The sequence below is a fragment of the Trichomycterus rosablanca genome, chromosome 16 (genome assembly GCF_030014385.1).
Source record: "Trichomycterus rosablanca isolate fTriRos1 chromosome 16, fTriRos1.hap1, whole genome shotgun sequence".
Lineage (NCBI taxonomy): Eukaryota > Metazoa > Chordata > Actinopteri > Siluriformes > Trichomycteridae > Trichomycterus > Trichomycterus rosablanca.
This window is the reverse complement of record NC_086003.1, coordinates 6,756,402-6,782,115: the sequence shown is the minus strand read 5'-3', so window position 1 is coordinate 6,782,115 and position 25,714 is coordinate 6,756,402. Positions and strand designations below refer to the sequence as shown.

The following is a 25,714-nucleotide window of genomic DNA, read 5'->3' as shown; positions in this document are numbered from 1 at the left end:
ACTTTGCTATGGTATGGTATGGTGGTATACGAAAAATCCATACCGCCCAGGACTTCTTGACCATAAAACCTTTAGGATGAATTGGAACGTTGATCTCATTACCTGACCTCACAAATGCTTATTTGGTGGAATAGACAAGTTCCCATGAGTAAAGGCTGTTACAACCATTCTACTGTATATTACTGCCCACCCATTCTGAATGGGTTGTCCAGCAAGCTCATGGTCTGATGTCCACATACTTTTGGTCAGATTTAGAGCAGTGGTATCGGTTTTTAAACGTTTGTTCATAACGGTGCTCTCGCTCTCTTTTCCTCTCTTCAGTTCCGCCGTATCTTCATGTCACAACCGCGTGTGTCAGAGTTTGGCTAATCTCATCCGCTGGGCCGACCAGGTGATGCTGGAAGGCATCGACCTCGTTGACAAAGAAACGGTGGCGACGGTCACGGCTGTAATAAAGGCCGTGCTTGACGGAGTGAAGGTACGACATGTTCACTGGTGGTGTTCAGGATCAGATCCTATATTTATTTACTATGTTTGGATGAAGTGTAAGGTGTAACAGTGTGCACTAAAATGGCTCTTTTGTTCTTGTGTGTGACAGGAGCTGGTCAAACTCACTATAGAAAAACAGGAGCAGCCGTCCCCCACATCTCCCACAAAGCCAGCGCTACCTTCGGCCAAGGCAGAGAGGTAAAGATATAGTTGTCATTATTGGTGGACAAAATAACAGAAACAGTGCTGACCTCATAAATGCTGCTTTGACTTATTGCCAAAAGTATTCGCTCGTCTGTCTTCACACGCATATGAACCTCAGTGACGTCCCATTCTTAATCCATAGGGTTTGATATGATGTCGGCCCACCCTTTGCAGCTATAACAGCTTTAACTCTTCTGGGAAGGCTTTCCACAAGGTTTAGGAGTGTGTTTATGGCAATGAGGTCAGGACTCTGTGCAGGCCAGTCAAGTTCTTCCACACCAACCTCACTCATCCACGTCTTTATGGACCTTGCTTTGTGCACTGTTGCGCAGTCATGTTGGAACAGGAAGGGACCATCCCCAAACTGTTCCCACAAAGTTGGGAATAGGAAATTGTCCAAAATCTCTTGGTATGCTGAAGCATTAAGAGTTCCTTTCACTGGAACTAAGGGGTCGAGCCCATCTCCTGAAAAACAAAAACAACCCCACACCTTAATCCCCCCTCCACCAAACTTTACACTTGGCACAATGCAGTCAGACAGGTACCGTTCTCCTAGCAACCGCCAAACCCAGACTCGTCCATCGGATCGCCAGATGAAGAAGCGTGATTCGTCACTCCAGAGAACACGTCTGCACTGCTCTAGAGTCCAGTAACGGCGTGCTTTACACCACGGCATCCGACGCTTTGCATTGTGCTTGGTGATGTAAGGCTTGGATGCAGCTGCTCGGCCATGGAAACCCATTCCATGAAGCTCTCTACACGCTGTTCCTGAGCTAATCTGAAGGCCACGTGAAGTACGGCAACAGTGGAATGGAAAAACACCCTTAATATTATATGGAAGAAACCTTGAGAGGAACCAGACTCAACAGGTACCCATCGTCCTTGGGTGGTCTACAGGACTTGTAGTGGTCAAGTTGCCTGTTTGAGCAGTTTGAGGTCTGATGTTGATATACACTGCTCAAAAAAATTAAGGGAACACTTAATCACACATCAGATCTCGATGAATGAAAGATTCAAGTTGAAAATCTGTACTGATATAAATTGTGTAATTAGTTAAAAACAAAATGACATAACAACAGTCAATGGAGACCAAAATCATCAACCCATGGAGAGCTGGACTCAAATTCATCCCGAAAATCAGAGTAAAACATTGGAATCATAGGCTTTTTCACATGTTGTTACTCAGTAGTATGTATAGCCCCCCACGTCCCTGTATGCACTCCCAGCAACGTCTGGGCACGCTCCTGATGAGATGGGGGATGGTGTCCTGAGGGATGTCCTCCATCAGTGAGCTCCTGGACAATCTGTGGCGCGACTTGGCGGTCTCAGATGCACTGATACATCAAGTCCCAGAGGTTCTCAAATTGGATTCAGGTCTGGAGAACGTGAGGGCCAGTCAATGGCATCGATGCCTTCGTCGTCCAGGAACTGCCTACACACTCTGGCCACATGAGGCCGGGCATTGTCCTGCACCAGGAGGAACCCAGGGCTCACTGCACCAGGGTTAGGTCTGACAATGGCTCTTAGGATGTCATCTCACTGGACTGCCTGTGCAACCTGAAAGGGCTGCAGGTACCGCTTCATTCTACCAGTAGTGTTCTTCTGTGGCCAGCACCTGCAAAACCATTCCCTTTTTGGGGGTTGTCTTGCTGTTGCCTCTCCGGTGCACCTGTTGTCACTTTTCTTTGCACCAAAGCAGGTGAACTTGATTCACAATCGCTTATGATTGATATTCCTGAAGTTTAACTTTGTGTTATACTGTGATGATTAAGTATAATGATTTTTTTGAGCAGTGTAGTTATAAATCCTGGTATGTTATCAATAAACCAATCAATATCATTAAGACAGTAATTTCTCTTTTTGACTATTTTCTGATACTCTGTTTTCTGTTTCTCTTTGTTTGGCCCTTTGAATCGATTTCTGTTCCGTTTGTCCCCCAGCATGTGTGAAATGCCTCTAACTGAGAGAGAAAAGGAGATCCTGAGCAAGACCCCACCTGTGGCCACACCCACCGATAGCCTGACTGACATATCTGAGGAGGAACAAGCTCCGCCCAAACCTCCTCTACCAGGAGTGAAGTTAGCAGAGCACAGGTAAGACTGGGAGCATCTTGTGTGTTAGTACGGGTTCTTTATGGTCATGGCAAAACATTATGATATAAACATTAGGGATAATTGGTGTGGTGCCTTATTACAGAGACCCGGGTTTGGGGTTTGAGTCTTCAGATTCGTGTTTGTACAGAGGTCAGGGCTTTGTGCAGTCCACTGTAGTTTCTACAGACCTAGCTTTGTCCACAGGGCCACAGTAATACTGAGACAGAATTGCGTCTAACTACCACAAGTTGAAGTAACGGATAAATTTTTGATCCACGTGTTAGCAATGGGTGGTACTGAAACATCTGGACTTGCCTAAATGCTGGTTTCCTCTCACATTAAAACCACCTCCTTGTTTCTTCACGCACTGTCCATTTTATCAGCTCCACTTACCATATAGAAGCACTTTGTAGCTCTACAATTACTGACTGTAGTCCATCTGTTTCTCTGCATGCTTTGTTAGCCCCCTTTCATTCTGTTCTTCAATGGTCAGGACCCCCACAGAGCAGGTATCATTTAGGTGGTGGATCATTCTCAGCACTGCAGTGACACTGACATGGTGGTGGTGTGTTAGTGTGTGTCGTGCTGGTATGAGTGGATCAGACACAGCAGCGCTGCTGGAGTTTTTAAATATCGTGTCCACTCACTGTCCACCCTATTAGACACGCCTACCTAGTTGGTCCACCTTGTAGATGTAAAGTCAGAGACGATCGCTCATCTAATGCTGCTGTTTGAGTCGGTCATCTTCTAGACCTTCATCAGTGGTAACGGGGCGCTGTTGACTGGATATTTTTGGTTGGTGGACTATTCTCAGTCCAGCAGTGACAGTGAGGTGTTTAAAAACTCCAGCAGCATTGCCGTGTCTGATCCACTCATACCAGCACAACACACACTAACACACCACCGCCATGTCAGTGTCACTGCAGTACTGAGAATGATCCACCACCCAAATAATACCTGCTCTGTAGGGGTTCAGGGGTCCTGATTATTAAAGAACAGCATGAAAGGGGGCTAACAAAGCATGCAGAGAAACAGATGGACTACAGTCAGTAATTGTAGAACCACAAAGTGCTTCTATAGGGTAAGTGGAGCTGATAAAATGGACAGTAAGTGTAGAAACAAGGAGGTGGTTTTAATGTTATGGCTGATTGGTCTTTTCTTACATGTATTTTCATGTTTTGTCTCCTGTCATCATATTTTGTCTCTCTCTGCTTTCATTCCTTTCTCTTTCTCTGTGTCTTCTGGTGCTCGTCTCGCCCTGCGTCCCTCCATCGACGTCTGGTCGTCCTGCGTCAGGAGCAGGATGCAGTCGTGCACCAGTCCCTTGGCGACAGAAATGTACGTCACCCAGGCAGGCGCTCAGTGTGCTCTGTTGACCCTCTGATCGGACAGGGGCGGCAACGTGCATGCGATCACATGACACACAGTGCAGAATGTCGGCCAATAATAACAGAATAACCAAATCCTGAGTGCAAATTTGCATGAACGACCAAAGAGTGATTTTCCCTTTTAACCGTTTCCCTCTGACAGGCTGTGATCGGTCAGCCATCCTTCTTTCTTTAGTTGGTCAGTGGGAATTTAGTCTCACTAACGTTGCTTTGCGTGTGTGTAAATATCCAGTTCCGGCACTGGACCTTTTGACAATATTGCACTGTGGGTCTGTCTGAAAACCTAGTGAGCTCTCTACATAGACACATTTACGTCATCCTACGCGCTCCCGAGAAGAAGGCATGTCTAAATTCTTAGATGCCTTAAAATGCTGCCTACTGAGGTGCCTTATTTTGAAGGTGTAAACTGATTGAATAATGAGGGAGCATCTGATGGTTCCTTAGCGCTGAAGGCAATCCCAGCATTCAGTGCTGCACAACTTTTCTTACAAAAAAGCTGGCATAGCTAGCGGGTTGTGCCACCTCATCCCATTGGTTTGAGTTAGGTACTAGCCATGAGCTTAGTAAGCAAAAACTGCATAAATAATCTGCATTATGAGTTCCATTAGTCGTCTTATTAGATTAGAATCCTCTCTATTTAGGCAGCTGCCCAGGTAGGCAGTAGGCAGCAAGGCAGCTCACTAGGTTTTCTATAAGACCCTTCCTGTGTGTGTTTTTGTAGTAATGTTTGTGTGGTGATTTATATAACCTGAACTTTCTGTAATGTATTTTTACATTAGTGTAAAATTAGTGTGTGCGAACACTGATTGATACCCCCCCCCCCACAGCCCGCCTGCTCTACCACCGAAGAAACGCCAGTCTGCTCACTCGCCGACCCGTGTCGCAGTAGTAGCGCCCATGAGCAGGACCAACTGTGGCCTTAGCCTGCCGTCCGGATCTCTTAGACAGGTACAGAACTTTAACCTGGAACTCTCATAATAACCTCTGACCTGTAAGCTGTAACCTGTAACTCTAAATCAAACTGACCCTAATTATAACCCTTGACCTGTAGATTAGAACTCTTAAGCAGATGCAAACCCTAATTGTAACCCCTGACCTGTACCCTGTAACTCTTAAACAGATGCACACCCTAATTGTGACCCCTGACCTGTACCCTTTAACTCTTAAACAGATGCACACCCTAATTGTGACCCCTGACCTGTACCCTGGAACTGTTAAACAGATGCACACCCTAATTGTGACCCCTGACCTGTACTCTGTAACTCTTAAACAGATGCAAACCCTAATTGTGACCCCTGACCTGTACCCTGTAACTCTTAAACAGATGCACACCCTAATTGTAACCCCTGACCTGTACCCTGGAACTGTTAAACAGATGCACACCCTAATTGTGACCCCTGACCTGTACTCTGTAACTCTTAAACAGATGCAAACCCTAATTGTGACCCCTGACCTGTACCCTGTAACTCTTAAACAGATGCACACCCTAATTGTGACCCCTGACCTGTACTCTGTAACTCTTAAACAGATGCAAACCCTAATTGTGACCCCTGACCTGTACCCTGGAACTGTTAAACAGATGCACACCCTAACGGTAACCCCTGACCTGTACCCTGTAACTCTTAAACAGATGCAAACCCTAATTGTGACCCCTGACCTGTACCCTGTAACTCTTAAACAGATGCACACCCTAACGGTAACCCCTGACCTGTACTCTGGAACTCTTAAACAGATGCAAACCCTAAGTGTAACCCCTGACCTGTAACCTGGACCTCTTAAACATATGACCATAACTGTAACCTTTGACCTGTAACCTCACTGTGACCTCTGACCTATAACATTTGACTAACATTTGAAACAGCACAGAACCTAACAGTGACCCTTTACCTTGACACTTACAGAATGTTCTACAGACTCCCTAACCTTTAACCTGGACCACTAAAACAAACAGATCCTACCTGTGACCCCTGATCTATAACTTTTGACTCTAAAACAACACTGAACCTTGCAGTGACCCCTGACCTATTACATTTAACTCTAAAACATGTACAAAACCTCAGACCCCAGATCTTTAACCTGGAACTTTCAAACATATAATAGACCCTAACTGTAACATTTGACCTGTAACCTAACTGTAACCCCTGATCTATAACATTTAACTCTAAAACAGCACATAACCTAACAGTGACCCTAGACCTATAACATTCAACTTTTAGACAGGTACAGAACCTCAGAGCTCAGACCTTTAACCTGGACCTCTCTAACAAATAGACCCTACACATGACCCCTGACTTTTACCCTGGATTTCTTAAACAGATGCAGACCCTAATCGTAAATGCACATTTCTAAACTGGAATTTTTATAAACTCCCTAACCTGTAGCTTTAAACTCTCAAGCAGATATGAATCCTACTCATGACCAGTAAGCTGGAACAGACCTAGTTCTTACCCTGACACTTGACTATTAACCTGCAGCGTTAAAAAAAATAGACCTAAATACCTCCTTACTCCTAACCTGAATCCAAAAGGTCTCAAAAAGGTACAGACCATAAAAACAGATCCTGTCCATGACCCTGGCCTTTAATCTACCCCATATTAAAACGCTGACAACGCTGATGTCCATATGCATCTTTTGACCCAGAATTATACCTTAATTGGGAACATCTTTACCCTACTTAGGTATTTAGGGAAGGCTCTGACCCCAACATTGACAGTTAACCTATGTTAGCTTATGTCCCCTGGCATTATTGTTCAAGGACACAAAGCCTTCCAAGACTGATGGCGACCGGGGTAAACCTCGAAAACTAAGCGAAAATAGTAATCCCAGTCTGCAAGAACAAATCCACCTAAACAGCAACAGCTGTTATTTCTTATGTTATTTCTTTATTAATATGATCATAAATCAAAAGTGAACCCTTCTCAGGCAGGAATATCACTCCCTGTAAATCGCTCAGTTAATTATTAGTTGAAGCAGAATGTGATCATCTGTTACAATTATAATCATCCATTAACATTTTATGATTTATTAATAAAGACAAAGCTCATTACTTAGTGTTCCCCAACACTAACACACATCATCTCATTATTCATTTAGCACTCATTCCAGTGCTTAACTACCCTGTCTGTTCCCACCCTAAATTGCCTTTGTTGTTTTTGTTTGTCGTCTCCACGGTAATCGCAGCAGGATCACGAAGTGGAGCTTCTGCAGAGACGTTTCTCGGGCGGCAGCCAATCATGCGGCGGGGACTCGCCTCGCCTCTCGCCCTGCAGCATCATGGCCAAACTCAGCAAATCGGACGAGCAGCTCTCGTCACTTGAGAGGGACAGCGGCCAGTGCTCACGCAACACCAGCTGTGAGACACTTGGTACTCACACACACACATACACACTTAGCATTGCTTTTATTTTACACTTGGGTTTTAATGTAGAATATTTGAGGAGCTGAGCACATCTCCAGCATCCTGGAGACCTGGGTTCGAACCATGCCTTTGGTTTGGCATGTTTTACCCATCTCCATATGGCACAATCTTGGTAATAACATACCAACATACCATGTGTTGTTCCAGTATGAGTATATCAGGTGCAGCAGTGTTGTTGGGATTCTTAAATGCTGTTTAAACTTGCTGGCCTCTTTATTAGAACCACTCATAATAAGAAATGCCCAAACAGCCTAGTCGGTCCAAAGCCCGGATAATAATGAGGATCGTTGCCTCATGAAGGGCATCTGGTGCAAAAACTGTACCAAATCAGGTATGCAGACCAGAATGATCTGCTTTAGTGACCCCACAATATACTATACTGCCAAAAGTATTCACTCACCCATCCAAATCATTGAATTTAGGTGTTCCAATCACTTCCATGGCCACTGGTGTATAAAACCAAGCACCTAGGCATGCAGACTGCTTCTACAAACATTAGTGAAAGAATGGGTCGCTCTTAGGAGCTCAGTGAATTCCAGTGTGGTACCGTGATAGGATGCCACCTGTGCAACAAGTCCAGTCGTGAAATTTCCTCGCTACTAAATATTCCACAGTCAACTGTCAGTGGTATTATAACAAAGTGGAAGCGATTGGGAACGACAGCAACTCAGCCACGAAGTGTTAGGTCACGTAAAATGACAGAGCGGGATCAGCGGATGCTGAGGCGTATTGTGCGCAGAGGTCGCCAACTTTCTGCAGAGTCGATCGCTACAGACCTCCAGACTTCACGTGGCCTTCAGATCAGCAGCTGCATCCAAGCCTTACATCACCAAGCGCAATGCAAAGCGTCGGATGCAGTGGTGTAAAGCACGCCGCCACTGGACTCTAGAGCAGTGCAGACGTGTTCTCCGGAGTGACGAATCACGCCTCTCCGTCTGGCGATCCGATGGACGAGTCTGGGTTTGGCGGTTGCCAGGAGAACGGTACTTGTCTGACTGCATTGTGCCAAGTGTAAAGATTGGTGGAGGGGGGTTTATGGTGTGGGGTTGTTTTTGTTTTTCAGGAGTTGGGCTCGGCCCTCAGTTCCAGTGAAAGGAACTCTTAATGCTTCAGCATACCAAGATATTTTGGACAATTTTGCACATGCTCCCATCTTTGTGGGAACAGTTTGGGGATGGCCCCTTTATGTTCCAACATGACTGCGCAGCAGTGCACAAATCAAGTCCATAAAGACATGGATGAGCGAGTTTGGTGTGGAAGAACTTGAGTCCTGACCTCAACCCGATAGAACACCTTTGGGTTGAATTAGAGCGGAGACTGCGAGCCAGGCCTTCTCATCCAACATCAGTGTCTGACCTCACAAATGCGCTTCTAGAAGAACGGTCAAAAATTTCCATTAACACACTCCTAAACCTTGTGGAAAGCCTTCCCAGAAGAGTTGAAGCTGTTATAGCTGCAAATGGTGGGCCGACATGATATTAAACCCTATGGATTGAGAATGGGATGTCACTCAAGTTCATGTGTGTGAAGGCAGACGAGCGAATACTTTTGGCAATATAGTGTATATGGAAGCAACCTATGCTAGTATTGCAGCTAAACAAATACATATACCAGTTAATAATTCTCTTTCCTGTTTCCCTCCCTCTCTATTTTTTCTCCTAGATAACACAGAAGGATACGACCCCGACTACGACTTCCTCCACCAGGACCTCTCTGTATCCGAACACTTGCCATTTCCCACGGTTCCCAGCGGCTGTCTCAGCCCCCTCCCAGAATGTCTCACAGAGTGTCCCCTGACGTCCCCCGTCCCCGCTCAACCCCGCTTCAGTGCCCCCGTGGTAAGCCGAGACTACCGGGCCTCGACGGGTACGGCCAACGGCCAACGTCCCCCGGCGCTCCCACAGAAAAAGAGGCGCTCCGCACCCATCCTGTCGTCCTACCCGCTGTCCGAGTTCCGGCCTTCCGATGAAGACACGCCCACTTCGTTGGGCACGCCTACTCTAGCCAACGGGATGGAGCGCACGTCTTCGAGCGACAGCCCGCCACCTTTGCCAGAAAAGAAAAGCAAAACCAGTATGTTACTTTACCTTACTTCTACCTCTAATTTAACAGATCCTGATACATGTGATGCCATGTGTGTATAAGTGTGTTTACTGTTGGCCAAACCTAAATTCCAGGAAAGATAGGACAGTAAGAGGAATGCAAATAAAATCAGAGATTCAGAATCTTTCTATAATATTATGCACTGTAGAGGGTAAACTAACTAAAATCTTTGCAATCATTCATTTATTTATTTATTTATTTTGCATTTTCCCTTAATTTTCCTTCCAATCTAGTCATATCCAACTACCCGATTCCTCTCTACTGATGCTGACCTCCAATCCTGACTAGCACACGCCCCTCTGACACGTGTGCAGTACCCGACTGCATCTTTTCAGTCTTGCTTATGGAGAGTCACGCACCGATCTCCATTATCCCCCGTCTCTGTGCAGGCGCCATCGATCAGCCATCAGAGGTCGTAATTTCATCAGTTATGAGGAATCCCCTCCACTATCCGACCCCTGAACGAGCCAATCATTGTCTTCCGCTGCTGGGGATTCCCGATTTTTTGCAGTTGAGGAGGGTACATTGCCGATCACGCCTCCCCCGACCTTTTTCACTTATGCACTCTACAAGCGCCTCACACACGTTTGAAGACCCCGCCCACATATTCCGGTCATCCCTGCCTGCAGGCACTGCCAATCATGCCCCCTAGATGGCGCCCAGCCGAGTAGTTTTATCATGTATTATAAGATTATGTATGGGCAGTTGTAGCCTAGTGATTAAGGTACTGGACTAGTAATCAGAAGGTTGCCGGTTCAAGTCTCACCTCTGCCAGGTTGCAACTGTTGGGCCCTTGAGCAAGGCCCTTAACCCTCAGTTGCTTAGATTGTACAGTATACTGTCACAGTACTGTCAGTCGCTTTGGATAAAAGCGTCTGTTAAATGCTAAAAATGTAATATAAATGTTAAGAATCTCGGCGCTGGTGTGCCAGTGGAATATCCCGCTGTTTTAATGTGGCCTAGTCAACATCCTAACATGAACCCCGTTCTGATGATCTGGTAGAAGAGCCAATTGGAAGCAATTTAATGTTTCCTCATGTTCCTCTGTCTTATAGTACATTTTACATTAGGATCTGAGACCATGTCATGTGACAAATATACTAAACAATTGTAGTAACAAAGCACTGGATGCACTGTTCATGCCGCCTGTGTGTTCAGTTTTGCAGTACATGCAGTTCGTGGAGGATTACTCCGAGCCTCAGCCGTCCGTCTTCTACCAGACTCCTCAGAGCGAACGAATCTACGAGCAGCGCAGGAACAAACGCTTTCAGGAGGTGTACGGCTCCAACGAGAGCTACGAAACCCCACCGCCACCTGCTCTACCACCCAAACAGAGACAACTGGTATGCAGAAACACACACACCGATCAGGCATAACATTATGACCACCTAATTAATATTGTGTTAGTCCTGATCTGTCAAGGCATGGACTCCGCTAGACCCCTGAAGGTGTGCTGTGGTATCTGGCACCATGATATTAGCAGCAGATCCTTTAACAGCTGAAAGTTGTGAGGTGGGGCCTCCACGGATCGGACCTGTTTGTCCAGCACGTCCCACAGATGCTCGATTGCATTGAGATCTGGGGAATCTGGAGGCCACGTCGACACCTCAAACTCGTCGTTGTGCTCCTCAAACCGTTCCTGAAGCATTTTTTGATTTGAGCTTCAGTAGCTCGTCTGTTGGATGGGTGGCACGGTGGCTAAGTGGGTAGCACTGTCGCCTCACAGCAAGAAGGTCCTGGGTTCGATCCCCGGGCGGGGCGGTCCGGGTCCTTTCTGTGCGGAGTTTGCATGTTCTCCCCGTGTCTGCGTGGGGAGAGCACAGTCCAAAAACATGCAGCCAGGCTAATTGGAGACACTGAATTGTCCTATAGGTACCGGTCCGCTAGGATGCATAAACCAGTGCATTGTAGTGCCGGTCCCAAGCCCGGATAAATAGGGAGGGTCGTGTCAGGAAGGGCATCCGGCGTAAAAACTGTGCCGAATCGATAATGCGGATCACGGCCAAGGAATTGGACCCTTGGTTGCCCGTGATTCTGTAGCCTGTTCCTTCTTTGGACCACTTTTAATAGATAGTGACCACTGCAGACCGGGAACACCCCACAGGAGCTGCAGTTTTGGAGATGCTCTGACCCAGTCGTCTAGCCATCACAATTGGCCCTTGTCAAACTCACTCAAATCCTCACGCTCGCCCATTTTTCCTGCTTCTAACATCAACTTTGAGGATAAAATGTTCACCTGGTCCCTAATACTGTATATCTCACCCACTAAGAGGTGCCGTGATGAAGAGATAATCATCCACTGTAATACATCCACTGTAGTTGATTTTATACACCTGGTAGAAATCAGCATGGCTAAAACACCTGTTCCGCATACTTAAAAGAGGTGTCTACATACATTTGGCTATATAGTGTAGCATTTCTTTATTTCTTTCTTCTTTCTGTCACTTTTCTTTCTACACTTCTTACCATGTGTACTTCTCCCCCACTGTTAATAGCTTATATCATTCTCTTTTTCTTAATATTTCTTATTTCTTTCTTTTTCTTCTGCTCTCCTCTTTTCCTGTCTTTCTCTGTCTAGGCATCTTACTCTTCCTCTCCCTCTTCCTCTACTTCCTCTTCCATTTCTCTCCTCCCTCCGTCCACCGGCGCCACGGAGGAGGCGGAGTCTTCTATCGGCCTCAGCCTGTCCATGTCGAACTCCTTCCTCAGTGGCCATGCCTCTCTGACCACGCCCACGGTGAGTGACGACCGAGGCACCTTCCTGCAGTGTTGTGGAATGTACAGTCTGATATTAACTAATATTCTTAAAATGAGCCATTAAACACTCGCAGGCCACACCCACGCATTCATATAGAGAAATATGTACAAGACCTAGTACAGAAGTGTGGGCTGGACTTTTCATTTGTCCTAGGCCACAGATTGAGAACCCTGTCCTAATGTGAATGCTTTATTTATGCTCTGCCTCTTACGTTCATCAGTTCTGAGCTTTTTCTGCTTTCAGTGTTTAAATTCTTCAAGTTCAAATTGAAATCTATTTAATATTCAACCTACATAATTCTGAATGAATGTTAGATCCACTATATAGAGATATACTGTATATAAAATATCAGGTACATAAAGAGTTGCAATGTCCTCCCTTTTTCCCACCAATCTAGTTGTCTCTTATTCCCTCTTGGAATTCCTTTGGTACATTGCAAAGGAATTCTCAAACCCACCCCTTGCCACTTGAAACCCAGACCCACCCCTTCCCACATGTTCTGGTCGGGTAGAGACGCAGACTTGCACACATACCCTTCGATACACGTGTAGCTGCTGACGCAATGCTCTGTGTAAATCCCCTCAGCAACAGCAAAAGCAAGACGAAACCCTATTTGACCCGCCCTCCCTCTCTCAGACACTGTCTGTAGGATGCCCAGGTCCACAGCATTGCTGAGATTCAAACTCAGAGCTCAGACTCTCCGCAGTGATCACTTTGGATTGTTAAATGATAAATACGCACTGATTTATAGGACTGCAATAGAAAATATCTCACATTGTGGTGTTTTTTTTATAGAGTGGTGTTCTTAAATTTAGCCCTTAAATAGGATCACTGGCCAAAAGAGGTTGAGACGGACGGATGGATGGATGGATGGATGGATGGATGGGTGGCTGGATGGTTGGTTGGATGGATGGATGGATGGATGGGTGGCTGGATGGTTGGTTGGATGGATGGATGGTTGGATGGATGGATGGATGGATGGATGGGTGGATGGGTGGATGGGTGGCTGGATGGTTGGATGGTTGGATGGATGGATGGATGGATGGATTGTCCCACTGCCCAATATGTTGTCAAAACAGCTCTGATCAGCTGAGACTTGGATTCCACAAGGCATCTGAGTCCTGGAACATTATCAGCAGGTCATAGTGGTGCATTGTCCTACAGTGTATTCTGGGTAAAAGATGCACACATGCCAGGATTCAAAACAGGATTCATCAGAGCAGTCAGCGTTTGACTGGCCTGCCACTACGCAGCCCCATACACAGAAGCGTGCGATGCAATGTGTATAGTGACCCATTCACCTCATTGCCGTTATTAAATATATTCATAACATCAGGCATTATGTAAGTATTTGTCCATGTGGTCTGTGCTTGTAACGGTTTGAAAGACGATAACAGGGCAGGGCAGTGGTGTGTGTGTGTGTGTGTGTGTGTGTGTGTGTGTGTGTGTGTGTGTGTGTGTGTGTGTGTGTGTGTGTGTGTGTGTGTGTGTGTGTGTGTGTGTGTGTGTGTGTGTGTGTGTGTGTGTGTGTGTGTGTGTGTGTGTGTGTGTGTGTGTGTGTGTGTGTGTGACAGACCATATGGATGAAGCACCCCCCTATCTGTTTGATTCCCCGGGTGCTTGTGGAATGTTCCGGAATTTCTCAAAAAGAATAAAGAAGTGGGGGATGCTTGTTTCCTGCTCTCATAGGGAAAGATGTTGAGCTGTGTGTGTGTGAGAGGTTGGAATGTTTTTGCTGGTATTTTGACAAGTTGCTGCAGGTTGCTTCTGCCTATCCATTGCCTGTAATCCCTCGAACACACACACACTCTCTAACCAGATCACCAACAACAAACTAAAATAAAACTTTAGCTGATTAACACTCGCTGTTTATTTAAATGTTGGGGGGGGGGGGGGGGGGGGGGGGGGGGCATGGTTGTTAGCACTGTCGCCTCACAGCAAGAAGGTCCTGGCTTCGGGCGGTCCGGGTCCTTTCTGTGCGGAGTTTGCATGTTCTTCCCGTGTCTGCGTGGGTTTTCTCCGGGTGCTCCGGTTTCCTCCAACAGTCCAAAAACATGCAAGTGAGGTGAATTGGAGACACTAAATTGTCCATGACTGTGTTCGATATAACCTTGTGTAACCAGTAATTACCTGTCCTGTCATGAAGTGTAAAATATAACATTAAAATCCTAATAAACAAACACACTTAGTAAAATAAACTATAATAAATAATCTACAAATATATAACTACATAAAGATGGACCAGGTAAAATCCCAAAGCTGTCATGTGTTTCTATCATTTAGGGACATCTTGTCCTCACAAAGGGATCAACACTTATAAAGTTTGCCCTTTGACTGGGGCTCAGTTTGAAATTCCTTTGAGGTGTCACTGCTGGAAGGTCTTCAAGGAGTCACATTTGCATGCGTTTTCACGGCCGTTTGTGGCCTTTGTCACGTGGTTCTCTCCGTGCTGGGTATGGTAAAGCACTCAGACACTTCTGCACATTGGGCAGTTTAAAAGCAAGTCAGTGTTGATCTAGTGAATGCAAGTTGATCTGCGACCCAGTAAAAATATTCTGATGTTAATTGTGGCTGAATAAAGAAAATTTGGTTGTGTGGCTTTATTAAAGGCAGTTGTTTAAGATGAGCAGATTTCATGGCTAGCAGAACTGCCCCACCTTTAATTCTATGCCAAATCTCTTAGTGTTGACGCAATTTTACCAATTATATTGTATTTTTACATTATAAGTCTTATCGAAAAAAACTATTAAACTGATCTTACAAGATGTTGGATTAGTGATGGACTCCTACCTGAAACTGCCCACTATCATAGCAGGTGTAGTTCCACCAAAACGAACCCCCTGTTGGACTAGTTTTTACAAAAATGCTCCACTATAACGCTGCAGCTGCTATAAATCAGTAGTGAGCCACCTTAAGAGTTGTATCATTCCTCATTGCCGTTATGGCACTTTAAAGTTCTACAATTACTGACAGTAGTCCATCTGTTTCTCTACATACTTTTTAGCCTGCTTTCACCCTGTTCTTCAATAGTCAGGACCCTCACAGGACCACTACAGAGCAGGTACTATTTAGGTGGTGGATCATCCTCAGCACTGCAGTGACACTGACATGGTGGTGGTGTGTTAGTGTGTGTTGTGCTGGTATAAGTGGATCAGACACAGCAGCGCTGCTGGAGTTTTTAAATACTGTGTCCACTCTATTAGACACTCCTACCTAGTTGGTCCACCTTGTAGATGTAAAGTCAGAGACGATCGCTCATCTATTGCTGCTGTTTGAGTTGGTCATCTTCTAGACCTTCATCGGTGGTCACAGGACGCTGCACATGGGGCGCTGTTGGCTGGATATTTTTGGTTGGTGGACTATTCTCAGTCCAGCAGTGACAGTGAGGTGTTTAAAAACTCCTTATCCACTCACACCAACACAACACACACTAACACACCACCATCATGTCAGTGTCACTGCAGTGCTGAGAATGATCCAACACCTAAATAATACCTGCTCTGTGGGGGTCCTGACCATTGAAGAACAGCATGAAAGGTGGATAACAAAGCATGCAGAGAAACAGATGGACTACAGTCAGTAATTGTAGAACTACAAAGTGCTCCTATATGGTAAGTGGAGCTGATAAAATGGACAGTGAGTGTAGGAACAAGGAGGTGGTTTTAATGTTATGGCTGATCGGTGTATATTACAGTTTTCTGTTGGCAAACCTGCTTTTTCTCTTGGTCAGCACTCTGTCCACTGTATTCCATTATGGTCACCCATTTAAAAAGGTAACAAGTCGACCATTGAAACTAAATCACAAGACAAGTCTCTTTCTAAAACATTCATCTCAGAGGCTTGTCTTGTTTACTTTGAGTTTGAGTTGTTTTGCATGTCGTGGGTTAAATGACGATGTAAAAAAAAACCTAAAGGTGGGTTTTAAAAAAACTGGCGCTACACTGTGCTTATTTCAGTTTCATTTAAAGTCAGCTTTTGTTCCGCAGATGTTACTAGCATCTGTTTGGTTTAGTTTTGAAATCCTGTAATCTGTAATTGCCCCTTGTTGTGTCCTGATGTCTGGTTATCTTCCTCTGCCACCAACTGCAGACCTCTGACTCAGTCCTGCCAGCCAGTGCTGATGCAGAGCTTCAAGTTTTGGCATGTCAGCCCGGTCCATGGGGGCATTTTTGTGCACAATTATAGGCACACGTTGACAAATATGCACAGGAACACACAAGCAAATGCCTGGACGTGCAATCAGAACAAGCCTTTCTGTTAGCGCCAGCTGCTGGCCAGTCGTAGTAATGACACCAGCTTTGGCTTTGTGAATGCCAGTGAATTGTTAAGTGTATCTCTGCATGTCTGATTTGTTTTGTTTCTCTCTTTGTGTTTTTTCTGTAGAGCGAATGTGCAAATGATGAAGGTGGAGAGGGAGAATATGTCAACTTGTACTCTACCTCACAGGCCAACGGAGACAGCACACACCACCAAGTGAGTACATGTGTGTGTGTGTGTGTGTGTGTGTGCTTGAAGCATCACTTCTGTGCTGCTTTTGTATGTATGATGCTGTTTATTTCTATTTATTTATTTAATTATTTATTAGGATTTTAACATCATGTTTTACACACTTTGGTTACTCACATGACAGGGCAGGTTACACAAATCAGTTCATCATCAATTCATGTTTAATGTTAAACACATGTTCAGCATTTTAATACTGTCCCAAACCGCATAATGCACCCTACCTAATATACTGTATAAAAGCTGTCATAAATATACATGATATGCTTTCAGACACACTCCAATATCATGTAGAAAGCCTTTTCAGAAGAGTGGAGGCTATGTTTAAATGCCCATGGTTTTGCTGTAATATACACCAATTAGGCATAACATAATGACCACCTTCCTAATATTGTGTTGGTCCCCCTTTTGCTTGAGGCATGGGCTGACGCCTTTCTATAAGATCCAGCATTAACTTCTAGCTCGTCTGTTGGATCGGACCACACGGGCCAGCCTTCGCTCCACACGTGCATCAATGAGCCCTTGGCGCCGGTTTACCACTGTTCCTTCCTTGGACCACTTTTGACAGATACTGACCACTGCAGACTGGGAACCCCCCACAAGAGCTTATTACGCTCGTCCATTTTTCCTGCTTCTAACACATCAACTTTGACGATAAAATGTTCATTTGATGCCTAATATATCCCACCTACTAACAGGTGCCGTGATGAAGAGATAAATAATCAGTGTTATTCACTTCACCTGTCAGTGGTTATAATGTTATGCCTTGTCAGTGTATTTTACATGAGCTTTATGTAATAATGCTATCTAAAAATGCTTTCTACCATCAGCATCTCAAATGAAGTTAAAGTTTGTGTTACCGTATTTCTGTATAGGTTAGAGTGTGTACCTGTGTTTTTGTAGGAAATGTGGTCAGGCACAAATGTAATAAATATTCCTCTTTTCTTCAACAGGACTCACTTACAAGCTGTGATGATGTTATTGATGATTCCACATCTCACATACCACAGTCCAATAGCAAAGAAGCCTTGGCTAAAGAGAGGTATGGGTACTTTATTTTTATTAAAGCAGTTTTTAGAAAATGGAATCAGTGTGATTATAATAAATTAGCACAGCAGTAATTATCAAAATATGTATTTGTTTTAGAACTGGATTATTGTTGGGAGATTATTTCAAAGAGAATAGAATAGAATAGGTTTTATTGTCATTATAGGGGTCATTCCTACAATTCGGTGCCTTTTGTGTCCCCAGTACTGATCATTGTATTTATTAAGTACATTTCAAACAATACAATATCTAAACATCTTACTAAAATAATTAATACTTTTAAATACTAAACACAACAATTTAAATAACGACTGTATACATTTTACACTGTTTTTATCTCTTAGATACTAGAGGTTTTCCCATGTCCCCAGTGTTGTACATTCTGATTTAGTGATGATATATGAGGTTTAGTCATGAAAATATCTGAGTCTTTCAATCCTGTTTAAAAGGTTTGCTTAGGTCCCTCTAAACCTTGGAGTTTCATTTTATTGTTATTGGATATATGAGAAAAAGCAACAGGATTTAATAATTTTAAAAATAATCACACTAAACAGCAGAGAAATCTTTGTCTGAATTCACTTTTATGCTAGCATGGTTTTACTCACTCGCTAGCTAATGGCTAATTTTATGTCAGAATGTCCACCCTGTTATGGTCCACCCTGTTACAACCTAATACGTAACAGGCTGGACATCACAGTGCATGTGTAATTTAGCTTGATCAGTAATAGTTTGGCAAATTATAGCACGTCCTTTTAATAATAAAACAGGAAAAACAAATAAAAACAGTGTTTAATTTTCAAAAAGTTTTAAGGTCCAAAAGGCACCCAATCCCAGGAATGACCCATATGGAACCTACTGATGTTACTACTGCCATTGCTACTTCATACAGGTGCCCCTTGCAGGTCTTCCGTTGTGCACTGTGCCTGCTTCCATCATTTTAACAAGAGACCACTGCTTACCAAATAATAATTGTGTGTGTGTGTGTGTGTGTGTGTGTGTGTGTGTGTGTGTGTGTGTGTGTGTGTGTGTGTGTGTGTGTGCATGTTTCAGGTTAAAGTCAGCAGAGTCGAGCCACATCAAAGAGGAGGTTGATGAGCTCTCGCTTATCGATCACAAAGAGATCATGAGTCGCATCACTTTGAAAACTGAGGTATGGTTCATCACAATATATACATGGCACTGAATGCTTTTCTCATTAGCTCCTGGTACTTTGCTTCACTCATGCATTGAGAGACTGTTTATAGTGCTTGAGTGGCACATTTACATTGTCAGCATTTAGCAGATACTTACCAAATTTGTGACAGTATACTATCTAAGCAATTAAGCATTTAAAGCCTTGCTCAAGGGCCCAACAGTGGCAACCTGGCAGTGATGGGGCTTGAAACAGCGACCTTTCGATTATTAGTCCAGTACCTTAGGCACAGAGGTCCATCCAGGTTCTAATCTCAGCAGTGCTTTTAGCCAGCCTTATGTGTTTGTCGAGCTCTTTGATGAATTGGCGCTCTGTGCAGTGTATTTTTGGTTTGTTTCCAGGGTTTCACAGTGGAACAGGACCCATCGAGACCCTGACTAGGCTGAAGTGGTTGATGTAAATATAATGAAATGAAATTGACCAGGGATGTAACGATGCACCACTCGATATTCAATTTAAACAGCAGAGGGCGCTGGCGCTATTTACCCCGCCTGGTTGACGTCACTACAGGGTTGCCAGGTTCGGAATTTTCCAGCCAAATTTATTTATGTGAGGATGCAGACCTCCATTTAACGGATTTCAGGTTTAACAGACAAAATCTGACCAGTAATTCCAGTAGTTCAGTAATCTCTCTGTTTACATTAGTGATAGGCCTTGCTTTGCTGGGAGGCTCACTTTGTTCTCGCCTTTTTTCTCAGTCTTTTATGCCTAAGTTTTGCAAGTTTAGTGCTTAATTATGGCTTTGAAAGGCAAGGAAGTGGTAGGCGAACGAGGGTGCAATCATTGTATGTTTAAAACTTTGTGGAAGCAGTTTAGGGAATGACTTTTCCTGTTGACGTGTCTGGTGTGTAGAAATTCGACCTGCACAGAGGTGTGAGCTCAGGTCGTCTATCTCGATCGTCTGTCTTACAACTGATGTTCTATTTGGGTTGAATCAGAACGTCAGTTGTAAGACAGGCCCATCTCATCAGTGCCTGACTTGCACTCCTTTTTTATTGCAACAGGGCGACGATGGTCCTGATGTGAGAGCCGGCTCCAGTGATATTCTCTTAGTGCACGCTACAGAGACGGATCGCAAAGGTAATCTCACACACCTAGGCTGTCAAGAGGATCTGAGTGCATACCGATAGAGGTGTCAGGTGCGACCCAGCGCCTGCGATACTGCAGAATGAACCCACAAAAGGCCACACAAACAAAAGAAACCTGTAATTAATGAATGCAGCCCGAACTGCAGAGTGGTGCCTCCGTCATGAGGCACCCACCATCCCTTGATGGAAAGACTCATCCAGATTGTTTGTTAGGGAATCAGAGGACGCCCACAGGGGAGAACATGCAAACTCCACACAGAAAACACCCAGACCGATCCACCTGGGGATCAAACCCAGGACCTTCTTGCTGTGTACCCCGTGCCTCCGGGTAGCACAGTTGCCTCACAGCCTGGGTCCTGGGTTTGATTCCCAGGTGGGATGGTCTGGGTGTTTTCTGTGTGAAGTTTGCATGTTCTCCCCTGTGGGTTTTCTCCGGGTGCTCCGGAATTTCCAGAACCTGTAACCAGGGAGAACCCAGACCGCCCCACCTGGATCTAACCCAGGACTAGTTGCTACCCACTTAGCCACTGTGCCTCCCAGGTAGTCCGGGTCTTTTCTGTGTGGAGTTTGCATGTACTTCCCATGTCTTCATGGGTCCAAAGAGCAACTGAGGTGAATTGGAGATACAACTGAACTGATGAATCTTGTGTAACCAGTAACTACCTGTCCTGTCATGAATGTAACCGAAGTGTGTAAAACATGACGTTAAAATCCCAATAAAGTAAATAAACTAACATTCAAATGTTTTGAACAGACTATGATTGCTTGGTTTTGTTATTTTGTTTATTTTGTTTCCGCTGTGTTTCAGATCTGGTGTTGTACTGTGAAGCTTTTTTAACTACCTACAGAACCTTCATCACTCCAGAAGACCTCATCAAAAAATTACATTACAGATATCCTTTACTCTGTTTGATCGACAAGAGTTGAGTCTTTTTGCATCGACGCTTGTCCATCTGTGTGCATGTGCTCTTATTTTAGCGTGTTATCTCTTTAACCCTGCTACACATACACCAGTTTCTGCCACAGTCCAGACACGTTTAAGAAGCGGGTCAGTAAAAACACTTTCTTCGTGCTCGTGCGGGTGGTGGACGAGCTCTGGTGAGTTTTCACGTCTGCACAACACAGTTGGTCAATCAAAGCATGCACATCATTTTCACAAAGGGTCTGTCCGAAAACCCTGGATCCTAGCGGTAGTGAGTTGGCGTAATTGACGCTGTGTTGCCCAAGTGCCCATGTTTCAGTACAGTTTATTACAATACAGAGATATGTTATTATATCTATATATACCGTATGGCCAAATGTATGTGAATACCCTCAATGCGGAAAAGGCACACAGCAACACCCTGGACGGGGCGCCGGTCCACCACAGGGCAGACCCACACCCATTCACCCACAGGGCAATTCAGTGTCTCCAATTAACTTGACTGCATGTTTTTGGACTCTCGGACCGCCCCACCTGGGGATTGAACCCAGGACCTTCTTTCTGTGAGGCGACAGTGCTACCCACTGAGCCACCGTTCCACCCTCAGGTGTTTCAGCCACACCCTTTGCTAACAGTTATAAAATCAATACTATGAAATTAATTAAATGCTTGCAGTTTTGTGGCAACACTATTATATGGGCAGCACGGTGGCTCGGTGCGTAGCACTGTCATCTCACAGCAAGAAGGTCCTGGGTCCTATCTGCGCAGAGTTTGCATGTTCTCCCTGTGTCGGAGTGGGTTTCCTCCGGATGCTCAGGTTTCCTCACACAGTCCAAATTGATACAGAATTGTCTGTGTAAAACATGTTAGAATCTTAGTAAAATAAATAAACCCTATTAAAGAAATGGGCACAAATTCCAACAGACAAAAGAATCAACTCCGTATGTATAATCCATCTATTCAGTGGCATTTAAATTGTAACAATACAAAAAAAAGTTTTTATTTTGCTATTCTTTAGCAAATTTTTCTTGGCAAAAATGGGTTGGATATTTTGCATCATGCTCCAGACTAAAGGAAAATTCTGCATCTCTATTTAGATTGTTTGGTTAAGAGCTTCTGAAGAACTCACTACCAAACTTGTTAGCTTCCTGTTCTACATTATGGTTTTTTAATGAAACATGAGACTATTCAATATGAAACTTAGTGATGCGTTTATGTTCCTGATATTGGGCAGACATGACCATGTTATTCCTTAACAATGGCACAAATTGCATGCCTAGTATTAATCATTGGTGATGCACTGATGATAAAGGGAAATCCTAAACATTTGACTACTTAATATCAATAGAATCTAGCAATGATTGATCCAGAATTAAAAGTAAGACACTACTAGAAAAAAAAAAACTTATTTAATCAAACTCATCTGGTTTGAAGTACAATTTGATCTATATACAAAATAAAGGATACATTTCCACATATGTAAAAAGCCAAAAATAGATTCACAACAGACTGGGCACAAAAGGGACTGAACATGTTGGCCATTCTTCCAGTCAAGGCTTACAAAATAAACATAACCGCTGTTACACTTGTGTATTGCCTTTCATCTGGCATACATTTAATTACCACAGTCTGATACTTGTAAAAAGGAACCAGGAACACTGTACAGATGTTCATAAATACTGTAAAAATTGTACAGCAGTTTTCATTGACCAGACTTTTTAAAGGACGCTGCTCGGGTTGCTTTGTACCGTTCCATCCCAGCAATAAGCATGATAGCAGTGCTGAACACTTTTCAGGGTTGGTTTGATGTAAATCTTGAGACGTCAACATCACTGTAGATGAAACAGATCGGGTGAGAGAAGGCAAACGGTTCCAATTCTGGGCCTCAGTGTTCACTCCATGTTCCATTTGCTTTGAGTGCTTAAGAATCTTGGAGGTGTGTTCAGTCTGATGCAGCCTCAGCTTCTTTAGCCTTCTTTTTCTTCTTCTTCTTTTTAGCACTCTCTGTGACCTGTATAAAGTTTTTTTTTCAGTGATTTCCCCACTCATCACAGTGACCTCCGTTCCTGATTGCATGTGAATCGTCCTGTTCTGTCTACTTTTAAGAAATTGTTGTTATCTATACATCTTCTACTCTTTTATATGTTCACTGTATGTTTTATGTCTGCTCGTTCTCAATCTTTTTCCTACTGTTATTTTGTTGTTCTCTCTCATATTTTTGCTAATTTTTAATGAACTGTCTCTCTTTGTTTTCATCTTAATTATTCTTGATGTTGATTGATGCTGTACTATTTTTTTATTTTGTATGTTTGACTTGTATGTTTTTTTTGTATTTGTTTTATGATTATTTGTTTTATATAAAGCGTCTTGAGTATCTTGAAAAGCGCTATATAAATAAAATGTATTATTATTATTAACTCCGTTTGTATAATATTCATGGTTTTGGAAAAGGATGTCCAGCAAGCTCATGGTCAGGTGTCCTCATACTTGTGGCTCTACAGTGTGTCAGTATGCTTCTGTTTCTGGCACTTATAGTTGATTTGGACTCTTTCAGTGTGGTGGAGCTGACGGAGGACATCATACGACAGCTGATGGATCTGGTCTTCCGCTTAGTGTGTAACAGTGAGCTGAGTCTGGCTCGCGTCCTCCGGAAGAACATTCTGGATAAAGTGGAGCAAAAGAGGCTGCTGCAGCACACACACATCCTCCAACCACTCGCTGCACGTGGGGTCTCCGCCAGGTACACACACACACCCCAACCACTCGCTGCACGTGGGGTCTCCGCCAGGTACACACACACACACCCCAACCACTCGCTGCATGCGGGGACTCCACCAGGTACACACACACACACACACACACCCCAACCACTCGCTGCATGCGGGGACTCCACCAGGTACACACACACACACACACACACACACACACCCCAACCACTCGCTGCATGCGGGGACTCCACCAGGTACACACACACACACACACACACCCCAACCACTCGCTGCATGCGGGGACTCCACCAGGTACACACACACACACACACACACACACACACACACACCCCAACCACTCGCTGCATGCAAGGACTCCACCAGGTACACACACACACCCTCCAACCACTCTCTGCATGCTAGGTCTCTGCCAGGTACACACACACACACACTCCAACCACTCACTGCATGCGGGGACTCCACCAGGTACACACACACACACACTCTAACCACTGGCTGCATGCGGGGACTCCGTCAGGTACACACACACACCCTCCAACCACTGGCTGCATGCGGGGACTCCACCAGATACACACACACACTTCAACCACTCACTGCATGCAGGGACTCTGCCAGGTACACACACACACCCACCAACCACTCACTGCATGCAGGGACTCCACCAGGTACACACACACACCCACCAACCACTCGCTGCATGCAGGGACTCCGCCAGGTACACACACACACCCTCCAACCACTCGCTGCATGCAGGGACTCCGCCAGGTACACACACACACCCACCAACCACTCGCTGCATGCGGGGACTCCGCCAGGTACACACACACACCCACCAACCACTCGCTGCATGCAGGGACTCCACCAGGTACACACACACACCCACCAACCACTCGCTGCATGCAGGGACTCCACCAGGTACACACACACACCCTCCAACCACTCGCTGCATGCAGGGACTCCACCAGGTACACACACCCCCCCCCCCCCAACCACTCGCTGCATGCAGGGACTCCACCAGGTACACACACACACCCACCAACCACTCACTGCATACAGGGACTCCACCAGGTACACACACACACCCTCCAACCACTCGCTGCATGCAGGGACTCCACCAGGTACACCCCCCCCCCCCCCCCCCCCCCCAACCACTCGCTGCATGCAGGGACTCCACCAGGTACACACACACACCCACCAACCACTCACTGCATACAGGGACTCCACCAGGTACACACACACACCCTCCAACCACTCGCTGCATGCGGGGACTCCGCCAGGTACACACACACACACCCCCAACCACTCGCTGCATGCGGGGACTCCGCCAGGTACACACACACACACCCCCAACCACTCGCTGCATGCGGGGACTCCGCCAGGTACACACACACACACCCCCCCAACCACTCGCTGCATGCGGGGACTCCACCAGGTACACACACACACACCCCCAACCACTCGCTGCATGCGGGGACTCCGCCAGGTACACACACACACACCCCCCCAACCACTCGCTGCATGCGGGGACTCCGCCAGGTACACACACACACACCCTCCAACCACTCGCTGCATGCGGGGACTCCGCCAGGTACACACACACACACCCCCAACCACTCGCTGCATGCGGGGACTCCACCAGGTACACACACACACACCCCCAACCACTCGCTGCATGCGGGGACTCCGCCAGGTACACACACACACACCCTCCAACCACTCGCTGCATGCGGGGACTCCGCCAGGTACACACACACACACCCTCCAACCACTCGCTGCATGC

The 25,714-nt window shown here is 45.3% G+C and overlaps 1 protein-coding gene across 5 annotated transcripts in view; it reads left to right on the top strand.

Moving 5' to 3' along the window:
- Positions 1-25,714, top strand: part of rapgef1b (Rap guanine nucleotide exchange factor (GEF) 1b) — a 77,387-nt gene that overhangs the window by 29,607 nt on the left and 22,066 nt on the right. For 2 of the 5 annotated variants that reach the window (XR_010015000.1, XM_063011458.1), the window contains exons 4-18: positions 322-478; positions 599-687; positions 2,634-2,786; positions 4,083-4,124; positions 5,002-5,122; positions 7,355-7,538; positions 9,255-9,665; positions 10,854-11,038; positions 16,837-16,926; positions 17,910-17,998; positions 19,054-19,153; positions 20,200-20,275; positions 21,092-21,179; positions 21,292-21,381; positions 23,760-23,945. Coding sequence is in view for 4 of the 5 variants with exons in the window: in XM_063011458.1 (XP_062867528.1) it covers positions 322-478; positions 599-687; positions 2,634-2,786; positions 4,083-4,124; positions 5,002-5,122; positions 7,355-7,538; positions 9,255-9,665; positions 10,854-11,038; positions 16,837-16,926; positions 17,910-17,998; positions 19,054-19,153; positions 20,200-20,275; positions 21,092-21,179; positions 21,292-21,381; positions 23,760-23,945 (2,061 nt within the window). In the remaining variant the exon portion in view is untranslated. Of the gene's footprint in view, positions 1-321; positions 479-598; positions 688-2,633; positions 2,787-4,082; positions 4,125-5,001; positions 5,123-7,354; positions 7,539-9,254; positions 9,666-10,853; positions 11,039-12,273; positions 12,433-16,836; positions 16,927-17,909; positions 17,999-19,053; positions 19,154-20,199; positions 20,276-21,091; positions 21,180-21,291; positions 21,382-23,759; positions 23,946-25,714 lie in introns of all 5 variants that reach the window. The other 3 variants (XM_063011461.1, XM_063011459.1, XM_063011460.1) reach the window with 3 other exon arrangements.